The sequence below is a fragment of the Coffea arabica genome, chromosome 7e (genome assembly GCF_036785885.1).
Source record: "Coffea arabica cultivar ET-39 chromosome 7e, Coffea Arabica ET-39 HiFi, whole genome shotgun sequence".
Classification (NCBI taxonomy): Eukaryota; Viridiplantae; Streptophyta; class Magnoliopsida; order Gentianales; family Rubiaceae; genus Coffea; species Coffea arabica.
This window is the reverse complement of record NC_092323.1, coordinates 39,392,851-39,417,910: the sequence shown is the minus strand read 5'-3', so window position 1 is coordinate 39,417,910 and position 25,060 is coordinate 39,392,851. Positions and strand designations below refer to the sequence as shown.

General features: G+C 36.0%; 2 protein-coding genes across 15 annotated transcripts; both read left to right on the top strand.

Annotated features, from left to right (window-relative positions):
- The first annotated feature begins 6,495 nt into the window (after positions 1 to 6,495).
- On the top strand, positions 6,496 to 18,202 carry LOC113702206 (ribosomal lysine N-methyltransferase 3). 2 transcript variants are annotated; one of them, XM_027223277.2, is made up of 5 exons: positions 6,496 to 7,029; positions 12,578 to 12,774; positions 14,740 to 14,781; positions 16,587 to 16,842; positions 17,357 to 18,202. In XM_027223277.2, exons 1-5 carry the CDS (start codon positions 6,613 to 6,615, stop codon positions 18,029 to 18,031), a joined length of 1,587 nt encoding a protein of 528 aa, XP_027079078.1. In that variant the 5' UTR covers positions 6,496 to 6,612; the 3' UTR covers positions 18,032 to 18,202. The 2 variants fall into 2 exon arrangements, with proteins under 2 accessions (XP_027079078.1, XP_027079079.1); XM_027223278.2 differs by lacking the exon at positions 14,740 to 14,781.
- A 1,266-nt stretch (positions 18,203 to 19,468) lies between these two features.
- LOC113700835 (serine/threonine-protein kinase PBS1-like) lies at positions 19,469 to 25,060 on the top strand. Of its 13 annotated transcripts, XM_072058947.1 has the most exons (8): positions 20,104 to 20,219; positions 20,492 to 20,549; positions 20,732 to 20,771; positions 20,867 to 20,921; positions 22,266 to 22,606; positions 24,222 to 24,293; positions 24,390 to 24,517; positions 24,738 to 25,060. In XM_072058947.1, exons 4-8 carry the CDS (start codon positions 20,888 to 20,890, stop codon positions 24,745 to 24,747), a joined length of 585 nt encoding a protein of 194 aa, XP_071915048.1. In that variant the 5' UTR covers positions 20,104 to 20,219; positions 20,492 to 20,549; positions 20,732 to 20,771; positions 20,867 to 20,887; the 3' UTR covers positions 24,748 to 25,060. The 13 variants fall into 13 exon arrangements, 10 of the variants coding, with proteins under 10 accessions (XP_071915044.1, XP_071915043.1, XP_071915041.1 ...); XM_072058946.1 differs by having other exon boundaries at positions 20,083 to 20,549; XM_072058944.1 differs by having other exon boundaries at positions 20,106 to 20,219; positions 20,732 to 20,921.

Sequence of the window (25,060 nt, the reverse complement as noted above, 5' to 3'; positions counted from 1 at the left end):
GCCCTTTGAGGTATCTTCATTCCTGTCAGTTTCCCCTGTACATTTGCTTGCTTTATCAAGGAGGAAAATCCCTCGGCACATATTAGAAACAAATATGGGAATAAAGGATCCCCTTGTCTCAAACCTCTAGTTGCCCTAACGAAACTAGTTTTCTCACCATTAATGTTTACAGAATAGGTTACACTAGTAACACATTCCATAATCCATTGAATCCACCTGGGACAGAAGCCCATTTTCAACATTATTTTGGCCAAAAACACCTATTCTACTATGTCATAAGCTTTAGACATATCTAGTTTGATAGCCATGTAACCCTCTTTTCCAGTCCTTTTATTTTTTAAAAAGTGAACACATTCATGAGCAATCAGGAGATTATCCAAAATTTGTCTTCCAGGAACAAAGGTAGATTGGGAATAACTAATGCAGCAATTCAAAACACTTTTAAATTTGTTTGTGAGCACTTTAGAAATGATTTTATAGATAACATTGCACAAGCTAATGGTTCTAAACTCTATAACTGTACTAGGGGACTCTGTTTTAGGAATAAGGCTTATCAAGGTCTCATTAATAGATTTAAGAAGATAACCAGAATGAAAGAAACTTTGCACTGCATTAACAACATCAGTTTTAACAATATGCCAAAATTTCTGGAAGAAAAAAGGGGACATACCATCTAGCCCTGGAGACTTGTTTGGATGCATCGAAAAGACTGCATGACTAATTTTTTGATCTGTGACTTTCCTGGTCAGCTTCCTGTTCATCTCAGCAGTGATAGCCTATGGGATCCCTTGTAAAATTTCTGCAAAGTTATCTGGTTTTTCTGAGGTAAAAATCTGCTTAAAATAGTCCAAAATCTCCTGACAGGTTTCCTCTTCACTCTCACACCACTCCCCATTCCTTTTCTTCAGCACACTAATCCTATTCATTTTCCTCCTACCAGTCACATTTGCATGAAAATAGCTAATATTCTTGTCCCCCTCCTTTAACTACTTTACCCTGGTTTTCTGGCTCCAATATAATTCTTCCCTTTTGTAAGTATCAGCCAGCTTAATCCTGTAACCATTACTTTTACTCTCCTTAACATTTTTAATTTCTTTTTAATCTGTTCTATTTGTTTCTTAGAGTTGCCAACACATCCTTTGCTCCAGCTAAGCAAATCCACTTTGACTTTTTTGATTTTACATTGGACTTTGTATAGCCTAGACCCCTGTTGATTTTCTCTCCAAGCTTTCCCAATTACCTCTCCTATATCTTCTTGTTGTAACCACCTTCTATCAAACATACACCTCTTTTTCCACCTCTTCACCATTGGTTTTGTATCCTAAATCAATATACAATGGTCAGATGCCTCAGTTTCAACATGTATACATTTTGCCTTATCAATCTTTTCTATCCAACCTTTAGTCCCTAATATCCTGTCTAACCTCTCTTTCACCTCACTCTCATTTCCCCAATTATTGCTCCTGGTCCAAGGAATTCCTTCAAATCCAATATCAACCAATTCATTGTTGTTTATGAAGGAGTTAAAATCCTGAAACCTCACCTCAGCTCTCTGTTTACCTTCCCATTTTTCACCATTGGAGGTAATGTCATTAAGATCTCCCATTATGGCCCAGTATTTACCCCACATTATACTTCTTCTGGTTAGAACTTTCCACTGCACTCTTCTCATACCTGCATCTGAACTAGCATAAGCACATATACACCACCAATCAATCTTAGCTTCATTGTCCTCTATCAGTAATTCAATAGTAAAACTTGTAAACAAAACCTTTTTCACCTGCAACTCCTTTTCCATAATACAGCCAAACCCCCGGGCATACCAACTGGATCTACAACAAACACATTATCAAATTTAATCCATTGTTTCACTTTATTCAAATAGCTTTTTTTCTTCTTAGTTTCTGATAAAAACACTAGTAAAGGAGAGTGGAGTCTAAAGACCTCCCTCAGTTGGGGAATTGTGAAGGGGCTCTCCACACCTCAACAGTTCGACACCATAGCCTTTATTTAAACCTTGGAGCCCCATTTAGGGTGGGCTCCAACCCCTCAGACAGTTCCATTCAGTCACTATTTCCATTCTCAAATCTAATTTTCTTCCAATTTTCCTTCCCTATTTGCCCCTCATCACCTTCCCAATCCATAATCCCCACCTTCCTCTTCCCTTTCTCAGCTCCAGTAACTTCCGTATTGGCCTCTACTAGTGGTTTTCTCCTGCTCACCTCCAACACTAATCTTTTCCATTTCTTACTTACCATTTGCTTTCTTGTAGTCCTACCCTTCTGCTTTCCCACTTTCCCTTTTCCTTCACTTTCTCCAGATATTATCTCACCTTCCCTCCCTTCTGTCATTTCCTTAGCCATCTTATCCTTATTAGCCTTACCCTGGACGCCATCAATCCATATCAGATCATCAGCTTCTTCCACAGTTTCCTCAATGCTTCCTCCATCCTATTGATCCCTCAATCTCCCTTCCTTCCTGCACCTCTTATCCTCTCTGATGTCCCTACCTCCTGCCTTACCTAATCCCTTTTCACCTTGACTCCCCTCTCCCTTCCCATCCTTAACCCCTTCTGTCCCCCCTCCCCTCAAGTGCTCTCTTCTCCTTCCCACCCATCAACCCAGCATCCATAGTCAACTCCTCCTTAGAAGAATGTTTTAGTTCCTCTCCCTTATGAAATTCTTCTGTATAGGTTAATAGCAACTTATCATCATCTCTCTTTCCATCCCTATTGTGCTGAGTGTAGCATCTCTCTCTTTCAGCACCCCTAGTCCCATTTCCATTCCTATTTCTCCTATTAGGACTTCGAGGGTAACTGGCTCTCAACCAATTCCCATAATGAGGATCCCCCCTATGTTCATTCCTTTTTTACTGCAGTTTCGTTCGCTATGACCAATCAGACCATAACCAAAACAGAAATTTGGATATTTTTCATATTTAAATTCAATCCAACTCTTAACTCGATTACTATTGACCATGATCCCTCTAGGCAATGGAATAGACAAATCAATTTCAGCCGAAATTTTTAGATGTTTACCTTCTTTCCCTCCACTCTGCGAGATGATCACCTCATTTACATTTGAGAATATGCTGCCGATGTTCCTTCTTGCTTCCTTCATGACCCAATGTAAGGGAATGTTCCAGATCTAGACCCAAATTAGTGTTTTACTCAGAGCTTCTTCATCTTCCTCCATACCAGCTTCCCGCCGCAACAAAATTAACGGTTGACCATCATAAATCCATGGCCTCCTGCTCATCACTACCTCTATATCTTTCTCATTCTAAAAAATGAACTGGAACAAATTATGTCCAATCTACATTACCTTCAGATTCTTCACTTGAGACCACATACTGTTCGCGAAACTCTTAATTCCTCCAATATTTGCCTGCTTTTCTCCCCAAACCTTACCAATCAAGCTCAATTTGCATTCCTGAATACCTTTTGCCACTTCCTCTTCATCCAAACAGACTGCATCTCTTTCCTCTTCTGAGAGTTTAAACCTTCTTAATACCTCTTTAATATTCTCCATTATCCTCCCCACATACCATACACTGCCATTTCCAGTAAGCTTAACAGCCCAGCATAGATCCGGAACTAATCCAAGTCCTTGTAATGCCTCCAGGCAAGTTCCCAACTCCAAATACACCTGAAACCAAACAAACCTAAGAACAAGATTAGAAGTAGCAAAACTCAAACTAACACAAAACGAAGAAATGAAAATTGTGATGAGAAATGAAAGCAATCACATCATATTCAAAAGGAACTGGGAAATAGAAAATAGTGTGGCTACTATCATTAGAAATTCCAACACTATTTCGGAGAAGATGGATGAGATCGGTAAGTTTCCTTAAATGGAAAGTTTTAAAATTGGCGCCTAAACTAGTAGTTCAATTTGGTGTTTTCCGAGAAAGTGTGGACACCCACAGTGGGGGATTTTCTCTCTCTAGGACAGAGAGAAATTGCTCTCATAGTGAGAGAAAGAGTTTTTCATTTTTGTAGTTGGTCAAGACTTGTTAAAACCACAAAACCGATTAGACCAAAACGTCCGAGTCTTAATTTTCTTCACAACGCGGTCCACTTCTGGCCTTTTTCTTTTTTCAATCTTTAATGCTCCTTCCAAACATAATTTAGTAAACTAACTACAACTTTAGGACTTTAGGACTTTGTTGACCATGACCCTTGAACAAAAGTTGTCTCTAATGATTTAATATGCTCACCCCTAACACTAAAAAATTTCTAAAGCAAAAAAAAAAAAAGTTTGCTACATGCCTCCAAACTTGCTATTCAACCAACCTACTACTGTTATTATCATCATCTTCTTCCTTTTTCTTTTTGTCATGCGGATCAGTTTTGCTCTTTCTTTCTATTTTTCTAATTTGGCTTCAATAAAGGCACTTTTACTTCCTTGATTTCTTGCAATTACAGTTTTTCATGACTATTTTCTTTTCCTCCTTTCTTTTTTTTTATTTTGCTTATAGATCTTAAATTTTTCTTTCACCGAAATCTATTTCTTCCTCTATTACTTATGTTTTTGAAGAAAGGCACCTTTACTTCCTTGATTTCTCGAATTATTGTTTTCATGATTATTTTCTTTTTTTTGCCTTCTCCCTTTATTTGCTTATGGATCTAATGTTCTAATTCTCCAAAATCTATTTCTTCCTTTTATTTGTAAAATTCTATTTCTCATTTTTTTGAAGATGAGGATGACAATGAGTTTGTTTGGACAAAGAGAATTTGGAAAAAAAAATTTTGCCTCACAAATCCCAATCATCTTTTTATCTTCTCAACCACCTTTTTATTTCACATACATCACATCATAAAAAGTGCTACAGTAAATATCTCAAATAAATCATCCAAATAAACTCTTATCCAAACAAACTCAATGTGTTGACGATGATTTGCCTTTTTTCTTGTTCTCAGTTTTCTCATATCAACTTGGTCTTCAAAATATCAGTTTAGTTATTTTATTTGGATGCATGAGATTTAAACTTATAAGTCTTGTCTTTTTTTGACAAAATTTGAAGAACTTCCAACTTTTTGCACTATTTTGTTTTTGGTGTGCAATGCATAATAGAATTATCTTTCGAATAAGTTTCAAGTATTTCATAGAATAACAAAATAATAATAAATGAACCGTTGACCTACTCGATTGAACTGGTTGGACCGGTCTGAGTTTCCACATTGATAAAAACCTACTACCATTGCCAAAAAACACATTTGAATCGTGGTTCAAAGACTTGGCTGAGATCGAGACGACTCGACTGAGTCGTCACTGGAATGGGGCTCCCCGTTCCAATACCGTGACACGATAACTTTGAGACGTCACCGATAAGGATAAAAACGGTCGAATTACCTCGAGTCAACTCGAATCCAATCAAAAAACAACAAAAAAAAAAACAAGAGAAAACAAAGGATGAAATTGCTGTGTGATCTTGATTCTTGGTTTGAATCGTTTCACAAAAACAAGTCCGAGAACCCAAAAGAAACATCAGAAAACATGTTATTCAAATAATAGACAATAAGCAAAGTGTGGTTATTATCTGTGCGTGCATATGCAAGTTGAGGCAAAACAACAAAAGGTTGCACAAACCATGGTTGTGACTAGGGAAATTTGGATTTTCTTTTTTAATTCTACTGAACAAAATATGAAGGGACTTGCCATTAATAACTACAACATCACGGGTAATGGGACATATACATATCCTTAATCTAGGGAGGAGATGTAGTCAACTACATTGGTGGTTATGGTCCATTGTATGGAAGCTATTGCTTACCTGTTGCCGTGAATGGTGAGAAGGTGAAAGGAAAGATTGTCTTCTGTAGTGCCTTCGTTGATGGTTCTGAAATTCTGCATGCTGATGGTGTGGGTGCCATATTAACAGATTATGAATCATCCGATGTTGCCTTCAATTTCCTACTGCCAACATCAGCAATCAGTCCAAAAGACGGTGTTAAAGTTTTGGATTATATAAAAAATACAGTGTACAAAATTAACATCTTTATAACATATGCAATTACCATCTTGATTTGATACTTAATTCTTTTCTTGGGTTCAAACTTATTTAAAATGTTTGCAGAAATCCATTTGCAACTATCTTGGTTGCTGATACATTCAAGGACGTCTCGGCCCCACTCGTGGCTTCGTTCTCTTCAAGAGAATCGAACCCTATCTCTCTAGACATTCTCAAGCGAAGTTATTCCAACTTTATGTTATAAATAAATTTTTATTCTTTATTGTTAATGGTTAATATTACTTTTGCAATTATTAGTTTTAAAATTGTGTTCTGTGTTATCTTGATTTTATTTGTGATGTCATTATATTAAATGATTAAAGATACTTATTATGTTTAATATGTATAAAAATAGTACATTTTACAGATTTTGTTTTACTAATTTTTTATTATTTTCATTTAGTATATTTTTTAATATTATTTACAATTTTTATAATATTAAATATATTAAAATTTTTGTCACATCGAGATCACGACGAATATACTGAAATCGATGCAAAACGGTTCGGGTCGCAATCGCAGCCCGCAACTTTGAACCATGAACCATGATTTCAATTGCAGAGTTGGGCGGCTTCTTTCTTGCTGCTAACTCCAATTGCTATGGCTACCAGGAAAATGCGGGCATTCAAGAGGTGGATGAAATCGCAAGGCATAGACTGCAGCGACGCTTTAGACCTCGTGCTCACAAATTACGCTTCATCTCCATCTCCATCTCCGTCTTCCTCTTTCTCCGTCTCCGTTAGGGCTTTATGCGACCTGCAGGAAGGCGATATAGTGGCGAGGATCCCTAAAGGGAGCTGCCTCACTATCAAGACCTCACGTGCTCGTCCCGTGATCGAAGCCGCCGGCCTCGACGGCTTCTTAGGCCTCGCCGTCGCCGTCATGTACGAGCGGAGCCTTGGACCTCTCTCCAATTGGTTCGTTTATCTTCAATTGATGCCTTTCAGCGAGCCCATTCCCCTCCTCTGGTCCGATCACGAAATCGATTCTCTCCTCGTCGGAACTGAGCTCCATAAGGTGAGTATTTTTTTCCCATTTGATACAAAAATCTGGTAATAATGCTCACCTTTTTAAATTTGCTCCAGCAAAAATGTTTTACTTGGCTTAAATTAAGAAGTTACTGTTGAGTTATTTGGATAAATATGTATGATTTCTGATTTTTTAGCTCATTTTATGTTGTAAGCAAATGATTTGACCTTAAAAAATTACTGTCAAAATGTGTGACCCTCAATTAATATCTAGCAGGTTTGGTTATTGGTGCAGCGTATTAATGTGAATTAACCAGATGTGCAAATGATGATAATGGCAATTTGACATTGTATTCCTGTTCATGTCTATGTCTTTATAACTTTATGTGCACATTGTACATGTTGATGTCCACGACCAATTGTGTACTCCAACATCTAACCTTAACCTGAGGTCTATAGGTGTAGAATACAGCTAATGTTGTTTTACGAAAGGAGATGAAGATAATATGCTTGAGAAATGATCTTGTGACTAATTTCTTATTGTGGAAAAAGCACAAGACTGACCACTAATGTAAAACTTTTTAGCATCAAAATATTACTAAGTCCCATAAAAAGTCGAGTTTTCAACAATACTTAACTCTTGGCCTTCCTTAAGAACCAATCCGAGATAGCTTCGGTAGCATTCAGCCTGTAAGTGAAATGGTTAGTTTAGATGGAATGTATGTATATTCTGTTCCACACAATGAGATCTTTTGAGAAGTTTGATAAATCACATTGTATCATCGCTATGGTGGATGGCCTTTGCTTCTATTTCTGGATTTGGTCAAAGCACAAACACTTGTAATAAGATTCTAATAACTTGTTGAGTCTACCATTTTGGCTGCCTAGCTGTGTGTACTGGAAAGAGAGTCTGCAGCTTAGTGCCTCAGAAGTGAAAGCTCTTATTAAAGATTCTCTCTCTCTCTCTCTCTCTCTGTGTCCTGACTGTGTTGTCTGGACTTCGTTCTCAATAGCCATGAGATGATCATCTTAGGGTGATCCTTTTGTCGACGGATGCTCCTATTACACTCGTAGTCTCTGAAGGATGAGAACCAACTATGTAGCATCTACATCGAGAATTCAAGTATTGTATACGTCATTAGTCCGATCCTTTGTAGGAACTACCCGTAATAACGAACTTACAAAATATATCTGTTTATCATAAAGAGATTCGGCGTTCTTGACCCTGCTTCACCTTAATTGTTATATGAACAAGTAAAAGTTCTGTCTTGGTCCGAGTGGGGATAGTATTTCTCTTCTGCATGTCCATGGAGTTTTGAAAAATCCAAACATCTTAGAGATAGATAGAGAGGTAGGAATTGGGTTCAAGCTTTCCCCGGCCCCTTCTCATCAATGGACTCCTGACGTATACAAAGGAGTGTTCTCTGGTAAACCATGTAAAACTAGAGATGTCATAAAAGAAGGCTTCAGTTGTTGATTTGCCAGATAGTTGTCCAATGGCAGTATAAGACCATTCTAACTAAAAAAAAGGGTTTGACAACAAGAATAGTATCACCCCATAGGGAAGTGTGGTAGATGCTTTTTTCTGCTGGTAAGGATGTGACTCTGGAGGAGCCACATTTTCTATTTGTTTATTGTACATGTCATAGAATTATTATTGTAGTCTGCCAATAAATATTTCATAATTGTCTGGCAACAGGAGGCCTCAAGACTATTTTACATATTTATGTTGGGTGAAAGTGGAAAAATCAAGCATATTTAAGTGTAATCAATTAAAACTAAGTGGCTGTTCCACACAGGCGGTATCTAAAATCTAATCCACCCCTGTTAAGTATGCGTGCATATGCTGCAGCTTTAATTTTTGTGGACAGAACCAGATCCGGTACTTTATTATTGTATGAATTACTTGCCCTGAGTCACAATGGATGCACCTTTAAATTGCTTGCACTTCACCTTGAGCCCTTATAGGTAACAAATGCATCAGCAACTTGCTTTCCTTGTTGTTCATCTTAAAACAAATCAAGCAATTTGGTGAGCCATCACTTCAATGTCTAGAAGCTTTTTTCTCTATAAAAAATTTTCAACTTTCTTGGTCAAATTAATACGAAGGATACAGGTGGTGTTATTCTATTACTATGGTAATAAGATGTTGTCCAGAAAATTTTCTATCCTGAAATGCGAAAGGCTGAATAGGGCCATGACTATTTGTTGAACTTCATAAGCTTAAGCCAATTAGTTAATGAACTCATTAGCAAATGAATAATGTAGTATATCAGTATACTGGCAATGCTTTGGAGTAACTGTGGAGATTATAAATTAGCAGTACTATTCCCAGAATTATGGGGTTGTAGTTCAATTTTGGAACGTTTTAAAACTTGTGCTTCAACATTAATACTATGAGTGCCATTTGGTGGGCTTGATTAGTTATTCATGTATATTTATGTACTTGAAAGGAAATCCATTTGTCTTGTATGTTTGTACTTGTTTGCCAATGTCTAATAAATTGCTAGTTTAGTCTGATACTTGTAACATTATACATGTGATGTTTGCTAATTCCATGAAGATTCAATCAAAATTGGTTGTTGATATCGTGCACAATATTGTAATGTTAAAACCAAGTTTAGGGCATCCACATTATATACCTTCAGTAATTCAGTATAGGACTTTAGCTCTTCAAGTTTGATTTTCCATCAATTAAGTCCTTTATTCGGTTTTTCTTAGTGAAGTCCTTCTGATATGTTTAGACATCAAGAAGAACCTTTAAAGCACTTAATATACTTACAAATAAGTTGCAGAACATATCTTTTAGAAGTTTTAGGAGCAGAACAACACTTGTTTTGCTACAATTAAGGATGGTTAGATTGATTGAAAATACAAATTTAGGTTTTAATTCAAAGAAATTGAGGCTTAATGGCAGAAAAAGGTTTCTGGTCATCTTTGAGGAATATTTTTGCTAATGGAATAATTTCACCGTGTCTTTGGAGCAAATGGAGTTTATATGAGGTTTAAGTTCAAAGCACAGAGGCCATCTGGGGCTTCAGTTCAAAGCAACGTAAGCTGAAATGGAAACACTGTTTTCCACTTATGCCATAGCAATCTTCCATAACAGGCAAATGAACTGAGTCATAAATGAATCACTAACAAGTTAGTAGCATAAGAGCTATGCTTAATGAGTTTGGGTTAATTTCAACACTTAAAATTTCAGGACTCTAATTGCAGCAAGAATTTTAATGCAACCAAGTTTTTCAAATTAAGAGAAACAGTAAAATGGAAAAATAACAATCATAGCTGCATAAGGAACTATGGAAAAAGGTTATTAGGTCGCCCAAGAATAAAAATCCTTCTTCTTGGATGAATTTATAAGAGGCTGCCTCAGATATTAGTACAGGAGTATTTGTAGTACCCTAAATTCACCTTCATTATGTAATTTGCCAATGATGCCCTACATAGAGGAAAAGTAAGCAATAATTTGAGTGCAGGTTTATGAGAAAGTTGAGTTAAAGGCATGCTCATGATAAAACCATTTTACAAATTGATTTAATTGAGAGAGAAAATAGAAATACAAAGTGAATCACAAAGGCTGGCTGAGAGTTGGGACAAAAGAACAGCTGGCTTTAGGCCTGATAATTAACAAGGGGACGGGAGAAGTAAATAAAAGAGGGAAGGAGAAGAGAGTGAAAAGGGATGGGAAGGGTGAACAAGTAGAAGCACTTCGTTTCTCTTTCTCTTTGCTGTGGGAAAATTGGTGGGAGAAGGGAAGGGGGAGGGGATTGAGAGCAGAGGACTATTAATGTCGTGAATCCAATGACTTTCAAATTATTTACTTTACAACTCATTAAACCAATAGCCTGAAGCTGTATAAAAAGAAGATTCACAGCTAAAAAAGCATTAAAGAAGAAAAAATGACGAAGAATCGCAATGGATTGCTGAGATGTGAGCTTTTTAGTGGAAGGGTTTTGGAAATTTGAACACTGAATATGGAATATTGGCTGGAAAGAGTTGAGACTGTCTTCTATCCCTGGAACCAATTTGGTTGATGGTTGGCACTGGTGGTTCAACCCTTGATATATTATGTTAGTGCAATTTTTGCAGAGACTTGTTTTGTCTCATATCAATGCCTGTGCCCTATGTATCATTCCTTTGTGTCTTCTTGGTCTTCCAACTCCATTTGTTAGAACAGCTTCTGTTGAGTCTCTGCACCTATGCTTTTTTCACTTTCTGAACCTTTGGTTTCGGAAAAGGGAAATCACCTACCTGTAGGAGATGTACTGAAGCCCTCAAGTGGCCCGGCCTATGCTGAGTTGGTTACAGCAAGCAGCCAATCATTAATATGCCTTGGGAAAAGTCATGCATCTGGCCGATACGGGAATATTGTCTTCTTATGTTTTCGTTTTTGGGTTTTGGGAGAAGAGAAGAAGGTTGGATCATGGTTGTTGCTGATTGTCTTTCCATTATTGTTTATGTTGCTGTAATTTGGAATAGTAGAGGGCATATCTTAATGGCTAGTTGTGAGAATATAATGCTGCATTACAGAATAGGGTAAACTAAATTGACCTCCACAGATTAGCCTGCCGATCCTTGTGAGATACTTTGAATAATTCCCATTTTCTTCCAGCATTTCAAGCATTGTTTATTGGAGTATTTTAAGAATTTTTTTTTTTTGACAATCTTATTAATTGATAATGGTTTGACGTTTTAAATTAGGAAGAGACAGTAAAGTTATAAGCAGAAGGGTGATGCAGTCCAGGTCAACTTGCTGCTAACGAATCTGGTTTGCATTTGTCAAGAATAAAGGTGAACTTAATGACTAACTGAACAGAGTTTCATCAGTTAAATAATACCAAACCAAGTAGCCTGAAATGCTGGTGACGAATGTTTTAATGAACTTGGTGTTTGTGTGCCCAAACATTGTACTTATGTCTTACCCCTCCATAAACATGACTGTTTGAACTCCTACACATCATTGCAAAATATGGCAATTAAACCTAAAACAACTAGCTTCATGCTAGTAATAAGTTCACCTTGATCGTTATGCTTTACAAAGGACTTCTTAAGGTGAGCCATATAGCTATAGCAATTTTTGGATTATTCTTTCTTACCTGTTCTCTCTCTTTTCTTGCTACATCCATTCATATTATTAGTTGTGTAAGTAAGCTGCTGTTTGCCATATTTGGTACAGAAGTTGTGTTGTTGGAGTAGCAACTGATAAACTTGGTGTGGTAGATGCAACATACTTATGGACCATTCTGTGGCACTAACATGGCTTTTCAACTGAAGCCATCAACCTGTTTGCTAGTAATCCTTTAGTAGTTTTTTTTAAACTCATGATGAATTGAGTAGCCTCCCTTAGCTCTATAAATAAATGTTAATGACTTGTTACTTTGTGTTGAGTATTTTTTAGTGTCTACAGAAACACCTGATTTTTTTTGGTAAAGAAAAGTTAATACTAGCCATAAAAAATACGTCCATGGCCCCCTTGTGAAGAAAAAAGGTTGAAAAAGAATATCAGAATGACAAAATTAAATGAAATATTAGAACATCTTTTATGTAGCGCACAGCATCTGTTTGAATAACCATTATGTCACCTTTCTAGGCAGATGGTTAAAGAAGACAAGGATCTCATCTATGAGGATTGGAAAGAGTGCATTCAAACACTTCTGGTTTCTGCTCCATTAGAGCTTAACCCACAGTTTTTTGGCATCGAACAATATTTTGCTGCAAGAAGTCTCATTGCTTCTCGCTCATTTCAAATAGATGATTACTATGGATCTGGAATGGTTCCTTTGGCAGACCTGTAAGTTGTGTATTTCAGCGGCTATTTTTTTAACTTGTTCCTTAGATATAATGTAGGATTTTTAGGTTGACATGCATGGAATGCTTGTATTTTTTAATGTTTTCTTGACACACAATTCACTTTGTTGTGTAGAGATTAGGGGTCTATATAATTCAAGCATGAAGTTTGTGGAACCATTTACCTACAAGATCAAGAAAATCTGTAAAGCACATTATGCATAATTTATGCTGTTTGCTGTGGTTAGCTACTTTTTCTTGATGAAATACGTGCTAGAATGTCTTTCCTAGTTAATACGTACTTTACATTTTATTATGGCCAATAGAGAAAACTCATTATACCTTTTGGCATGTCAAAGGTTGTTCCTTCAGAATAAATGTTGGTCCATACCTCTTTATGATGCTTTTGAAGTTAAATCTTGGTTGATAGAAACTGCCGGAGTTATTGATTAAGTTCAATTCAAAGAAGTGAGATTATAATGTTAGCAAGTCTTTCGTCCATCTTACGTGGACTTGGGTGCATGATGAGGTTGCATGCGCAAGTGTCAAATTTGTGCTACGTCATGGAGATAAAGAACGTGGAGAATATAATATTATAAATTTCCTTCATAGATGCCCTCTAAGGAGAATTAGAACAGCTTTTGCATTACACAGAGAACCCTGGCAAAAATTTCAAGTACGTATCTTTTTGATCAGACAATCTACCACTGTCATGGCTTTGAGTTGGTATCATGAAAGGTGCATAAAGTTGCCTGCTGCTCATTTTGGTTGTGGGTACAATATTTAGTTTTCAATCAAAGAAAATCAAAATGTTACCTTAGGAAGCATTTTATAGCTTTACTGAAGGAAGTTTAGCAATTGAAATAGGTGCTTCTGACAGGAGTCAATGTTAAAAGTAGCTTTCCTGTGTTTTACAGTAGATTGGTCTTCCTTATCAAATGGGAGTTTTCAAACATTGAGCATGGTTCTGCCATGGCACCCCAGGTCTTAATAGGCATGACTGGGATTTGTAGGGAGGTTTGGATGTATGCAGGTTCGTATGAGAAATTAAGGAGACTTCTTTCCATTTTGCCAAATCTTGACCTTGTTTGCATCCAACATCCTTCTATCTTGTGTCTGCTGCCTGCAAATTGAAGATGTGAAAAGGCTATAAGTTGACACATTGAGTATCATGAATTTTTGAAGGTCAGGTGTCTCTATTGGAAAAATAAAATTTGCAAAATACTTCTTGTAACTTTAGAACTTTTGCCCCTGCAAAAAGTTAAAAATATTTTAGGTGATGTACTTAAACTTTTGGTTGAATTAGAGTTTCCTCCCTGAAAGGAAATTTTCTGGTTCTGTCTATGATATGGTGTTTATTTGAATCTGCATTTTTGTTGAATGCTTTGACTTAAATTTCATAGTAGGTTGGACACTTCATGTGCATGTAGGTACTTGTACACAAATATAAGCACAAGTAAAATATACAGCTACGTACCACTGTGTATGCATGAACTTTTCCTTTACAGTAAGGTCAAAGGATGGCTACTGTCCCAGTTGAATAAAGCTGCTGCTAACTTTTGGTGATGTTCAGCTCTAGGATGTAGAAAAATGTATTTGACGGAAGTGCAGATTGTTTTTATCTTGCCACTGTTTTTGTCATTTTGTAAATGGTGCAAGTGGCAATTATGGGATCACTGGGATGTGAATAAACAAATCACTAACACGGGGTAAAAGAAACTGCAACTGTTTATCCATTTCCTTGTTACTCTTAGTGACACGTGGTGACATAGGCACATGGTTTTCGCACTTTCTTATGTGCTCATTTGCTCCTCGTCTCTTCCAACAATCTGTCGTCAGCTTCAAGATTTTATGAAAATTTTCCAAAAGGACAGCACATTTGTATACATTTGGCTTATGAATTGTTTTCTACATGCCATAAAGGTTATTATTTACACTCTTACTGTTAGAGCTGCAATACATGCAACAGGGGAATTGCAGGGGAACGTGATGGTACCCAACCTTGTTTCTGGTAACTAGCTGAAACCCCCATCTCTCCTGTTTATATCAGTTAAAGTAATATCTTTGTAAATCACTTTAGGGGCACAGTTGCACAGTTGCAAACCTTCAATTAAGAAACAAAAATCAAGAATGCTTGTTTGATTGAATGAGTACTAACTCTCCATCAATAATCAAGGTATTGAGAGCAGTAGTGTGTTGTGGCCTGGTGTTGTCTGACTTGCTTACAACTCAAAATCCTTTGTTGCTTGGCTAAGAAAATGGCAAAATAGCAAGAGGAGAGACTTGTTTGTGAGCATAAATACAATTTTTGGTAAGCGTGACGAACTGGGACAGGAGATTGAAGTCATTGGACTCTTTATTGCTATGTAGATATTTTGGAAATTTCTGTGCTTGAAGCATGTATTGGCAGTCTATCTGGGGAATCTGTGGTGCTCAGGTGCAGTGTTTGCGTCAGTGCATAAACATATCTCGAGTGGATAACAAAATTGAGTTTAAAAATGAATTCTAAGTTTAGAAAGATTCCACTTTTAGAAGATATAAGTTCTCTATAACATTCACAAAATATCCTTTGTTTTTTTTTGGTCAATCACATTCTAAATGACGCATTTTGGTTTCTAGCAAATTCAATATGCAACCTGTTTGTATCAAACTCAACTCCATTTGTGACCTTTTTTTTTTTGTTTTTTGTTTTTGGTGTGGCCTGTGTGGTTATTGAATTCAGCAGAAAATGCACACAGGCACATAGTTTAAGTCCAAAACAAAATCAACAAAGAATCTATACTTTGCCCTCAATTTATTAGCCTGTCGTTTCTGTGTGCTTTTCAAGCCAAAATGTGGTCAGAAATGGGATTTTGGACTATGCATTTTGAATATGTTAGGGACCAAATGTGTCGCTTTGAATGCAGGGTGCTAGTAAAGGATAAATAATCTGAGGGTCCATTTGTGCAGTTTTCTCCTTTTGAGTTTTGTCATCTTCTCCTATCTTGCTATGTATTGCTAGTATTTTAATTGCAATTGGTTTTGACCAATCTTGACTTTCCCTATTTGGTGCAACTTGCTTAATACCGCTGCTGAGTGTTCAAGTATTTTCAATAATTTTCTCTCATCATGGCTTATTACTTTCTCATGGTGTTAGCGAATGGTTTGAATTAATTCTTTAATGATGATGCAGAGCATGTATTTAGCAAAATTTGGACTACACCTATTGGTTCTTCTGGTCTTCTTTGCAGCAGTTCATTTCTCGTGTTTGTATACATTGTTGAAAGCTATTTTAAATGGACTTTGGTACAATTGTCTGCAACAGATGTGTCCAGGTTTGTATTAGGCAATTTTCGGAAATTAGGATAGGGATACACTGATAAAGACTTCTCAAATTTGGTTTTGACCATTAGGTTAAAACTCTTATTCATTGATTGAAACTGTTTTAGTTACCATTGTCTGTAAGGTTTTGGATATTTAAATTTGGATGAATGAAAGGGAGAAGTGAAGGGGGTAGAATGTGAGAAGTGAACAGCATATGGTGACAAAACTACAAAAAGTAGGAAACTTTGTGATTGTCTTTTGATGCAGTGCAGCTATGTGCATATTTGGCAATAGCGGCAATTTTCCAGGTTAAGTTCTCTCTCAGATTGCCTTATCAAATGACATAGTAAATTGAGTTTCATTGGAACAATATTAATGATTGTATTCATATGTTTTGATAGGCTTATTTTATTCGTTTTATTCCTTGTTTGTGACTGTTTCTCTCTCTTGTTAGATGAAATAAAGCTGTATTGATCTTGAGTTCTTGACTAATCAGATTGTTCTGATGTCCAGCTTTAATCACAAGACTGGTGCTGAAGATGTGCACTTCACATCTCTAGTTTCTGAAGTTGAATCTGATCAGGATGCAGACATTAACCCAAGGAATGATGAATGTGAAAGCCACATGAATGATACACTTTTAAGCGAAAATTCTTATGAAAGAAATGGGTCATCTGGTGGGAGTGAGTTTGATTGTTCTTCAACTTCTGGAGATGATCTTACAGTTTTGGAGATGATAATGGTTAAAGGTGTGAAGACGGGAAATGAAGTTAGTACTCTTAGCCTGGTCTCTTACTCTGTTTAATTATATTTTGTTCTATCTATGCATACATGTGGGTTCATTTCAATAAGATTTAGCTGCATATATATGTTCATATCCTGAATTGGTTTCTCTAAGTTCATATCCTGAATTGATTTTGAAATTGCTATGAAACTCTGATTCTGATTTTTATATGTAAATGTTGTCCTTCTGGAATGAGGAGGTTAGAAGCTTGTTTATGCAATATACTCTACAAACCCTATTGAACGCTCTTCAGTTCAGAATTTTACCAAGTATTCTAGATGTAACTCAGAAATGATGTATCTAATATTTCAATCTCTGAACCAAATTAGTTTCTGGTTTTGCATTCTGAACTAATAAAATTGTGTCTTAAAGAGGCTGTTCTGAGAATAATGGTGAACAAGAAATTGAAAAAAAAAAGAATAAAAGAAGCAATTTAAACAGATAAGGAAAAAGAATAAAAGAGGCAATTGAAACAGATATATTGTTTAACCTCTTTCAGGTCTTCAATACGTACGGATCTTTAGGCAATGCTGCATTGCTGCATAGATATGGCTTCACGGAGGCTGATAATCCTTTTGACATTCTCAACATAGATCTTGAACTGGTAGATCAGTGGAGTTCTTCTTTGTTTTCTCGTCGCTACCATAGAAGGAGGCTGTTGCTGTGGAGAAGGTTAGATTACTGCGGATGTGTTAGTCAGAATGTTGAATATTTCGAAGTTTCGTTTGAAGGGGAACCCCAAGTTGAGTTGTTGGTTTTGCTTTACATAATGCTGTTACCAGAGGAAAGTCACAATGAACTTGATCTCTTAGTTTCATCCATGGGGAATATTTGCAGACCTGCAAATCAGTCTTTGTCGGAGAAATTTTTTGTAGCTTTTGGGAAGAAATCAGAGTTGAACAAGGATTTGTTGCTGACAGAAAGTGTTCGAGCTGCTTTATTATCACTAGCTGATATTCGTGAAAGTTTATATGGTTCAAGTTCTCTAGACGATGATATCGAAGCATTAAACAACTGTGATAGCTTAAAAGAACCCAATTTTTATTATTCATTGTTGCTTCGCATCAGCGAGAGAAGGATTCTTGACAAGTTCAGATCTTATGCCACTTGTGGTGCTGATTTTCCGAGAACATCCAAGAAAGCTATGACGAGAAGCAAAATGAGCAGGACATAATGTCCATTTTGGAGCTATTTTAATAATTTATCCCACAATGTTGATACTGGCAAAGATGATCACTTGAGTTGGAGTAACCTGCTTTTGTTGTTTTACTTGAGAGCGGAATATTTTCGTCTTTTTGAACTCTAAGTGGACAATTGTTGCGTGGAGACGCGTATCTTTTTGGTATTGCTCTCTGTTGGATTTTTTCATGGTATACTTCTGGTTGGATGTAACTTCATTTGTCCCAAAATTGCTCCACATCAAAGCAGTGATTTGCAGAGTCAATGGGAAGTCTCGTGTAGTCACTAGGGCTTTCTACAAAGGGAGATGGAAGTATGGAACCAAAGATGTCTCTAAAGCAGTGTTATAAACCTCGTCTGGCTCGGTGGTTAAACCAGTTAATCTGATGAACTGACCAATTAGGGGGGCAGGGTCTAAAATTAGACCGGATAGGGAATAATCCCGTGACTCAATAGGGTGTGTTTGGGACGAGATGATTTGAGATAAAATAATTTGCTTTACAAATTTCAATCATTTTTTTATTTTTTCAATCATCTTTTTATTTTATATTCATCACATCACAAAAAGTGTTACAATAATTATCTCAAATAAATTATTCAAATAAACTCTTATCCAAACAAACTCAAATTGAGTTTACCCACTAAAGTTAAAAAAAAAAAAATTTTTCTGCTTGAACCATAATTTATATTTTATATTATTTTGATCTTATTCAAAGTGTCCTACTTTTTATTTTGAAATGTTCCAAAATATTTGACATGTTATTAAAATCAAAGTTGATTTTGATCTCTTTTTTCAATGTTATTTCCACTTTTATCTTTTTGTTGTTTTTTGAGTGCAAGATTTCCTATACTAAGGGAAAGGGTAGGGGAATAGACCTATCTAATTTATTGAGAGATTCGAAAGGAGCTAAATAATCTTTGGTCATGCTTCAGAAAATTTTGGTGAGGAAACGCAATTGGGAGAGTAATATAATTACTGTAGAACGGGTAACTTGTTGACCCGGCCACCTCTCTAGGCCAGTGTCCCGAACGGGTTTATAACTAAGCTATTGAGTACCTGTCAAATGTTGATAGCGTAGGACAAAAATTTTGCAACCAACATAAAGAAAAATATTTTTTCACTAAAAAAAAAAAAAGGCTTGGCGCAATTTTTCTTTTGATAGGTTATTCTGTGACACATTCCGGTACTTTTCCTTATAGATTGAAGTAATGTTGTCATGGTTGTGAAGTAACCAGGACATTTCATAAAAATTTCCGTTCTTTTTCTTTAACATGCAATGGTAGTTTTTGTACAGTTTCGAAGCAAATCTATCACAACTGTGAAGTAATTTAGGATGGCAAACCAAATAGGGACATTTGGATAATTTCAGGGCATATAATATTTCTCCATTCTGTTGATATAAATCATAATTATTATTTTGATAGGTTATCTTTTTCAACATAAGTAGAATAAGAGCCGAAGAGCTCTGATGACCTGGATGATTTTCGTCGTCCTCTCACGTGCGTTGTGTGTGGTTCCTGACGACATCGTTTTGTGTTGTTCGCCTCTTTCGCTGGTGGTTTAGCTTTGTTGTCTTCTTCCATGACGTTCGGCACTGTTCTATGTCAGAAAGGCAGTCTGCACTTGGTCACTCCCATTTCACTAATCCAGCTAGCCGTCGTCCTCATCTAATAACGGCAATAAATAATTTCTGTACTACTTTTGCTCTTACTCTTCGGCCTTTTTTTCAGCTTTTCAGTCGGAGCATTAATGGGTTTAGGGTTTCGGGTTTGGGGTAAAGAATAGAGACCCCACACTTCTCTCTTTCTTTTCTTTCCTCAGAAGCTCCGCCACCTTCTTCCTCTCCAAAGCGTTTCATCTCTCATTTCTTCTTCGTTCATTTTTGTTATTTTTCCTTTCTCCTGCACGATCATAGATGACTTCCGAAAATACTCGTGGACGGTTTGCTCTGTGGTTGTGCAGGTGCCGTCTCATTTGCTGTCGTACTTTCATATCTCTACGAGCAAGACTGGAAAGACGCCATTTTAGTGCTCTTATATTCTCAAATGTGAAGCTTCCCTCTCGCATCGGATTGACGGCTATTCTGGTGGTATCTCATTGGGAATTCTGTGTCCCTACGGCAACTGGGGTCAATGATTCCGGCTCAGTGGACTCTCCTTTGATCCAGTCCATAAGGAGGAAGGTTTGATCCACTGAATGTATCTCTTTTTTGCCCTTCTTGTATGATACATTCTGTATAACGAGCTCCTCTGATCATTTTCTTCACTTAGTCGGAGCAATCTTTGGTGTTGTTTTATTCGCATAAAAACAGTTGATCCTGTGTACCTGCGGCAAAAGAGTGCAGATGGATCTGAGCTATTTTATTTCTATTCAAAAATTTGCCTTTTTAATTTCGTTTCTATTTTTTTTTTCTAATTTTTAACCAATATGACCTCCTTTTTTGGGCCCTCTTAGAGATGATCTCAAAGAAAAGCTTCAACCCCAGATCTTCAAGCTAAAGTAATAGAGTGAGGTATGTGCGATTTTCTCTACTTTTTTCCCTAATTATTTCATTTCATAGGATTTTTTTCTGAATTTTCCTGATTTTTTTAAAAAATGACAATATTGATTTTATTAGAAATGGCTCTACCGAAATTTTTCTGGCTGATTTTCAAGTTTATTATTGCTAATTAATTGGATTACTGGAATGGACAGGTTGTTGCAGTTAAGCAATTGGATAGAAATAGGCTTCAGGGTAACCGGGAATTTTTTGTTCAGGCTCTTATGTTTAGTCTTTTATATCATTCTAACCTTGTAAATTTAATCGGTTACTGTGCTGATGGGGACCAGAGGCTACTTGTCTATGAGTTCATGCCCTTGGGATCATTGGAAGATCATCTTCATGGTATCATTTCAGGCATTCTTGTTCATTATCTTGTCAATTCTTTGTGGTTTAGTTATTGCATGTTCAGCAAGAAGTCCATCCCATTTTTAAATTGAATTTACATGTTTACTGAAATTTACAAACTGCGTACACTTTCTTAAGGAAGGCTTGATGACAGTGTAAGTTTTGTTTAGAAAGTTAATTGGGCTTTTTTCTACTTAAACTAACTTTTATGTTGATTGTTCTTTCTTTACAATAATGCCGTTTATAAGGAAAAATAAAATGCAGAACTAATGAAGCCTCAATAACAGAGCATAGGCTCAAACTTGCTTATTCTAAGTATGGGGGTCAATGTTCGTTTTAGAAAAAGGGGAAAGGTGGGGTTGGGGGCATATAAGTGGCATAGTATAGTGAATGGATGGTTTGGTGTTTTGAATAGTGGTGATTGGTATTGTATCATGTTATGCCTTTACTCCACATTCTGTTGTTTGAGGTTGATGAAGAGTGGCATAATGCATTTCTTCACTTAGTAAGAGTGGGTTCCTTAGCTGATCATAATGTTAAGGGATCTTGTGCTTTGTGCTTTAATTGCATTCCTGAAACTCTGTCTCTCTCTTTTGTCCTGCATGTGTTTACATTCAGGCTACGAGAGTTTCAGTTGAATGATTTTAAGCCTTATCACTTCTCCACCTAATGTTGTAAGTGAGGATTAACATTGTCAATAGCTATCAACAAGCTGAAAATGTTGAGCACAGATATGAAATTTATTTGTACCACCAAATGACTTTACACACCTTGCATGTGAAAATGACTCACTGTTGTGATTCTCGTAATTGTTGTTTAATAACTTGACTTCTTTTGTGGAAAGCCAAAATGAAAGTCATGCCATTTAGTTTATTTATGTTTGTGTTAAGTGTTCAGTAGAGCATTCCTCTTTCTTAATCTTTGAATGAATTTTGGGTTGTTAGACTCTTATATCAGTTTAACAATGGGGGAATAAATTTTGCATTTAACAAATCTTAATATGCGTGCTTATATTTTGAACAAATTTTGCTCTCAATATTAATGTGTGTGCCTATGATTTTTCTCCACAAGTACAGCTGTTATTGCCACTGTATTACAGTTGTCATAATTATAACTGGTGAATAATGTGCTAATTTTCAATGTCATTTAATACTCCTTTGTTGGGTTTACGTTAGAATACTATTCTGGTAGCTATCGCTTAACATCAACTTTGGATAATGTGCTAATTTTAATGTCATTCAATACTTCTTTGTTGGGCTTATGTTAGAGTACTGTTCTGGTAGCTATCGCACAACATAATTTGTTACATCCTTGTAAACCATTTTAACAATTCTTTTGCAGATCTTCCACCTGATAAAGAACCATTAGATTGGAATTCAAGAATGAAGATAGCAGCAGGTGTGGTCAAGGATTTGGAGTATCTTCATGATAAAGCGAATCCTCCTGTCATTTATAGGGATTTCAAGTCATCTAACATATTACTGGATGAAGGGTTTGTTCCAAAGCTTTCAGACTTTGGGCTGGCGAAACTTGGTCCTACTGGAGACAAGTCGCATGTCTCCACAAGGGTCATGGGAACTTATGGTTATCGTGCTCCTGAGTATGCTATGAGTGGGCAATTGATGGTGAAATCTGATGTCTACAATTTTGGGGTTGTCTTCCTGGAACTTATCACTGGACAGGTACTTTTTTCTCCTCTTTTTTTTTTCCGGAGCATTGGTTTTATGTCTTCAATTTGTTTTTATTTATGAAGTTTAAACTGCCAAGTTACCTTGAGGGATATTTTGTAATTATGAATTTGTCTATAGTCCTGGAAGCCAGTAATATGTTATTTCACTTTTTTATTGGTTGGAAAAAATATGAAAGTGATCTATTTGGAAAAATCCGAATAGATCCTAATGAGGCCCTTGTGAAACTATGGTGGAAGTTGTTTCTTTTTGAAAATTTTTTACTCATAAGGAAAGTGTTACGGTAATTGGTGTAAAGGATATGATTTGGAAGGTATATATTTGTTAATAAAACTTGATAAGATGAACCTTTTGAAACAAGTCTAAGGGATGACCCTCAATCCTGTGAAATACTTTTTTATCTTCTTGTGATCTTTTGTATTTATTTTTAATTAAGAAACTAATGTGTATGAAGGTTGAATGCTTAAGTGGGTTTGAAGGTTTTTCTAATAGTCTTTGTTGTGACTATTTGGGTTGATTTTCTAAATTTTAATGTTTGGATTTTTGGTTGGTGGCAGTTGAGACTTGGGTGTGTGTTTCATGGGGGAGAATCACTTGGATTAAGTTTGTCTCTTTCTTTATTTCTTCTCTGTTTGAACAATCTATTCCAATGCTTCCCTATTCAGATAGCTTCTTGTTTTATTTTTAAAACTTGTGTTGCCTTTCTTTCTATTGTAGATACGAAGCAATTGTAGAGTTGTAGATAGTCTTTTTGCCCTGCAAATGCTTATTTGATGGCTCCAAGCATATTCAAGAACAACATTTAAGCCTCCACAGGTTATGCATAAAAAATGCTGAATTTGAAAATTAATATGGTTATGCATGTAGTCTTCTATTCCATGCTTCTACTTTAACCAGAATACCTAGAACATTATTTACCTTCTTTCTGTTCATTTTTGTTATATAGCTTTCTCTAACATGCTTGTTTTCTTTATTTCATCAATTTGCTGATGAGAAAATTTGTGAGAAGGACCCTTCTAGGTGGTTTGCTTATGTTTTTTCCTAAGATTTTAGCATCCTGGCTTTTCTAAAAATCATTTGAAATTAATGTAGTGACTGTAATTCTTGTACGGGAGATCTTTCTTTGTTTCTCTTCCTATGATACCTATTCAAATGTTATAAGCATTGTTGTCACTTGGCTGATATTTTCCCTTTTGTTTGTTTGAGCTTGTGGTTTTTATAAATTGAGAAGCATAACTTTTGATATTTTTTGTTCTATTTCTCTATGTTTTGAAGTCATGTGGTTGGGGTTTGTCAAAGGGAAATTGCTGATGAAGATTGCTCACATTCATGAGAAGATTAATCGCTTTACTCAACTTGTAGTTTTGCTCTACCTTGTCTTTTCATGAAAAAATCAGTTGATAAGAAAAGTAAATTTGAAGAGTCCAAATTTTCGAAAGAACCAAAAAATATATAAAGCAAAAACCGTCCTATTTGCTTAGGCATGATGTAATTCTAGAAGTAAAAGTTTGAAAGATTACCTTGCTTTATTGCAAGTAATTATGCTGAACCTGGTTTCAGTTTGTTTGAATTTAAATTCTGTGCTGGGTTTCACTTTTGCTTGATGAAGGTGTCTGAGTCACTGGAATCAGATAAGTCGATGCTGAAGGATCTTAATCATGAATTTGAAGAAAAATTAATTGTGAGTTATTAAAAAAATAGTTATTAGGTTTTCAAGATTAGGTTGTAGCAATTTTTTTTTATTTTCTGAAGCATTTATGTCTACATAATCTACAAGGAACATATGGATAAGCGGGAGAAGGAGATTCAAGAACTACGGTTGCTTGGTGCATCAAATGAGAAGGCTTATGCTGTTTTTCACAATGCTGGATATCTACTTCAGAATGTTCCTGGTCAATCTTGGAGGTAAATTCTGGCATCACTTTGTCTATAAAAAGCAACACATTAATTGGATGAAATTAATAGCTTCTTATTAACATTGGCATCTTTTGAGCTTTAAAATTGTAATTAAGGACTTTAAAAAGTGTTTGAGGTTGTTGGCTGCAACATAATGGTCTTGGCATCAATATACAGAAGAATGTTAATTTCGGGCTGTTTCTTCTTGTTATTTTCCTCTTTTTAACAGGTACAGCTGATATCAATATCGAATAATGTATTCTGACTTGTGGGATTGACAAATCCATAAAAGATGAAAGTTCTACAAATTAGCTTTGTCATCTTCTGTTTTGGGATTTGAATCTAGAGTTGAATAATGTTACATTAGGTTTTAGACAGCAGAATCTAGATTCATGTCTGTCTTTGTTGTTGTAAACTACTGTACTGATAAAAAATTAATGAGGGTTATCTTTTTTGACCAAAAATTTCTATAGTAGGATATTTTGTTGTGTATCATTTGACTTTGAAGTTCCAGTTCTTTTATTAACAGAACTGTTAGGTTCTTTTCCTTTC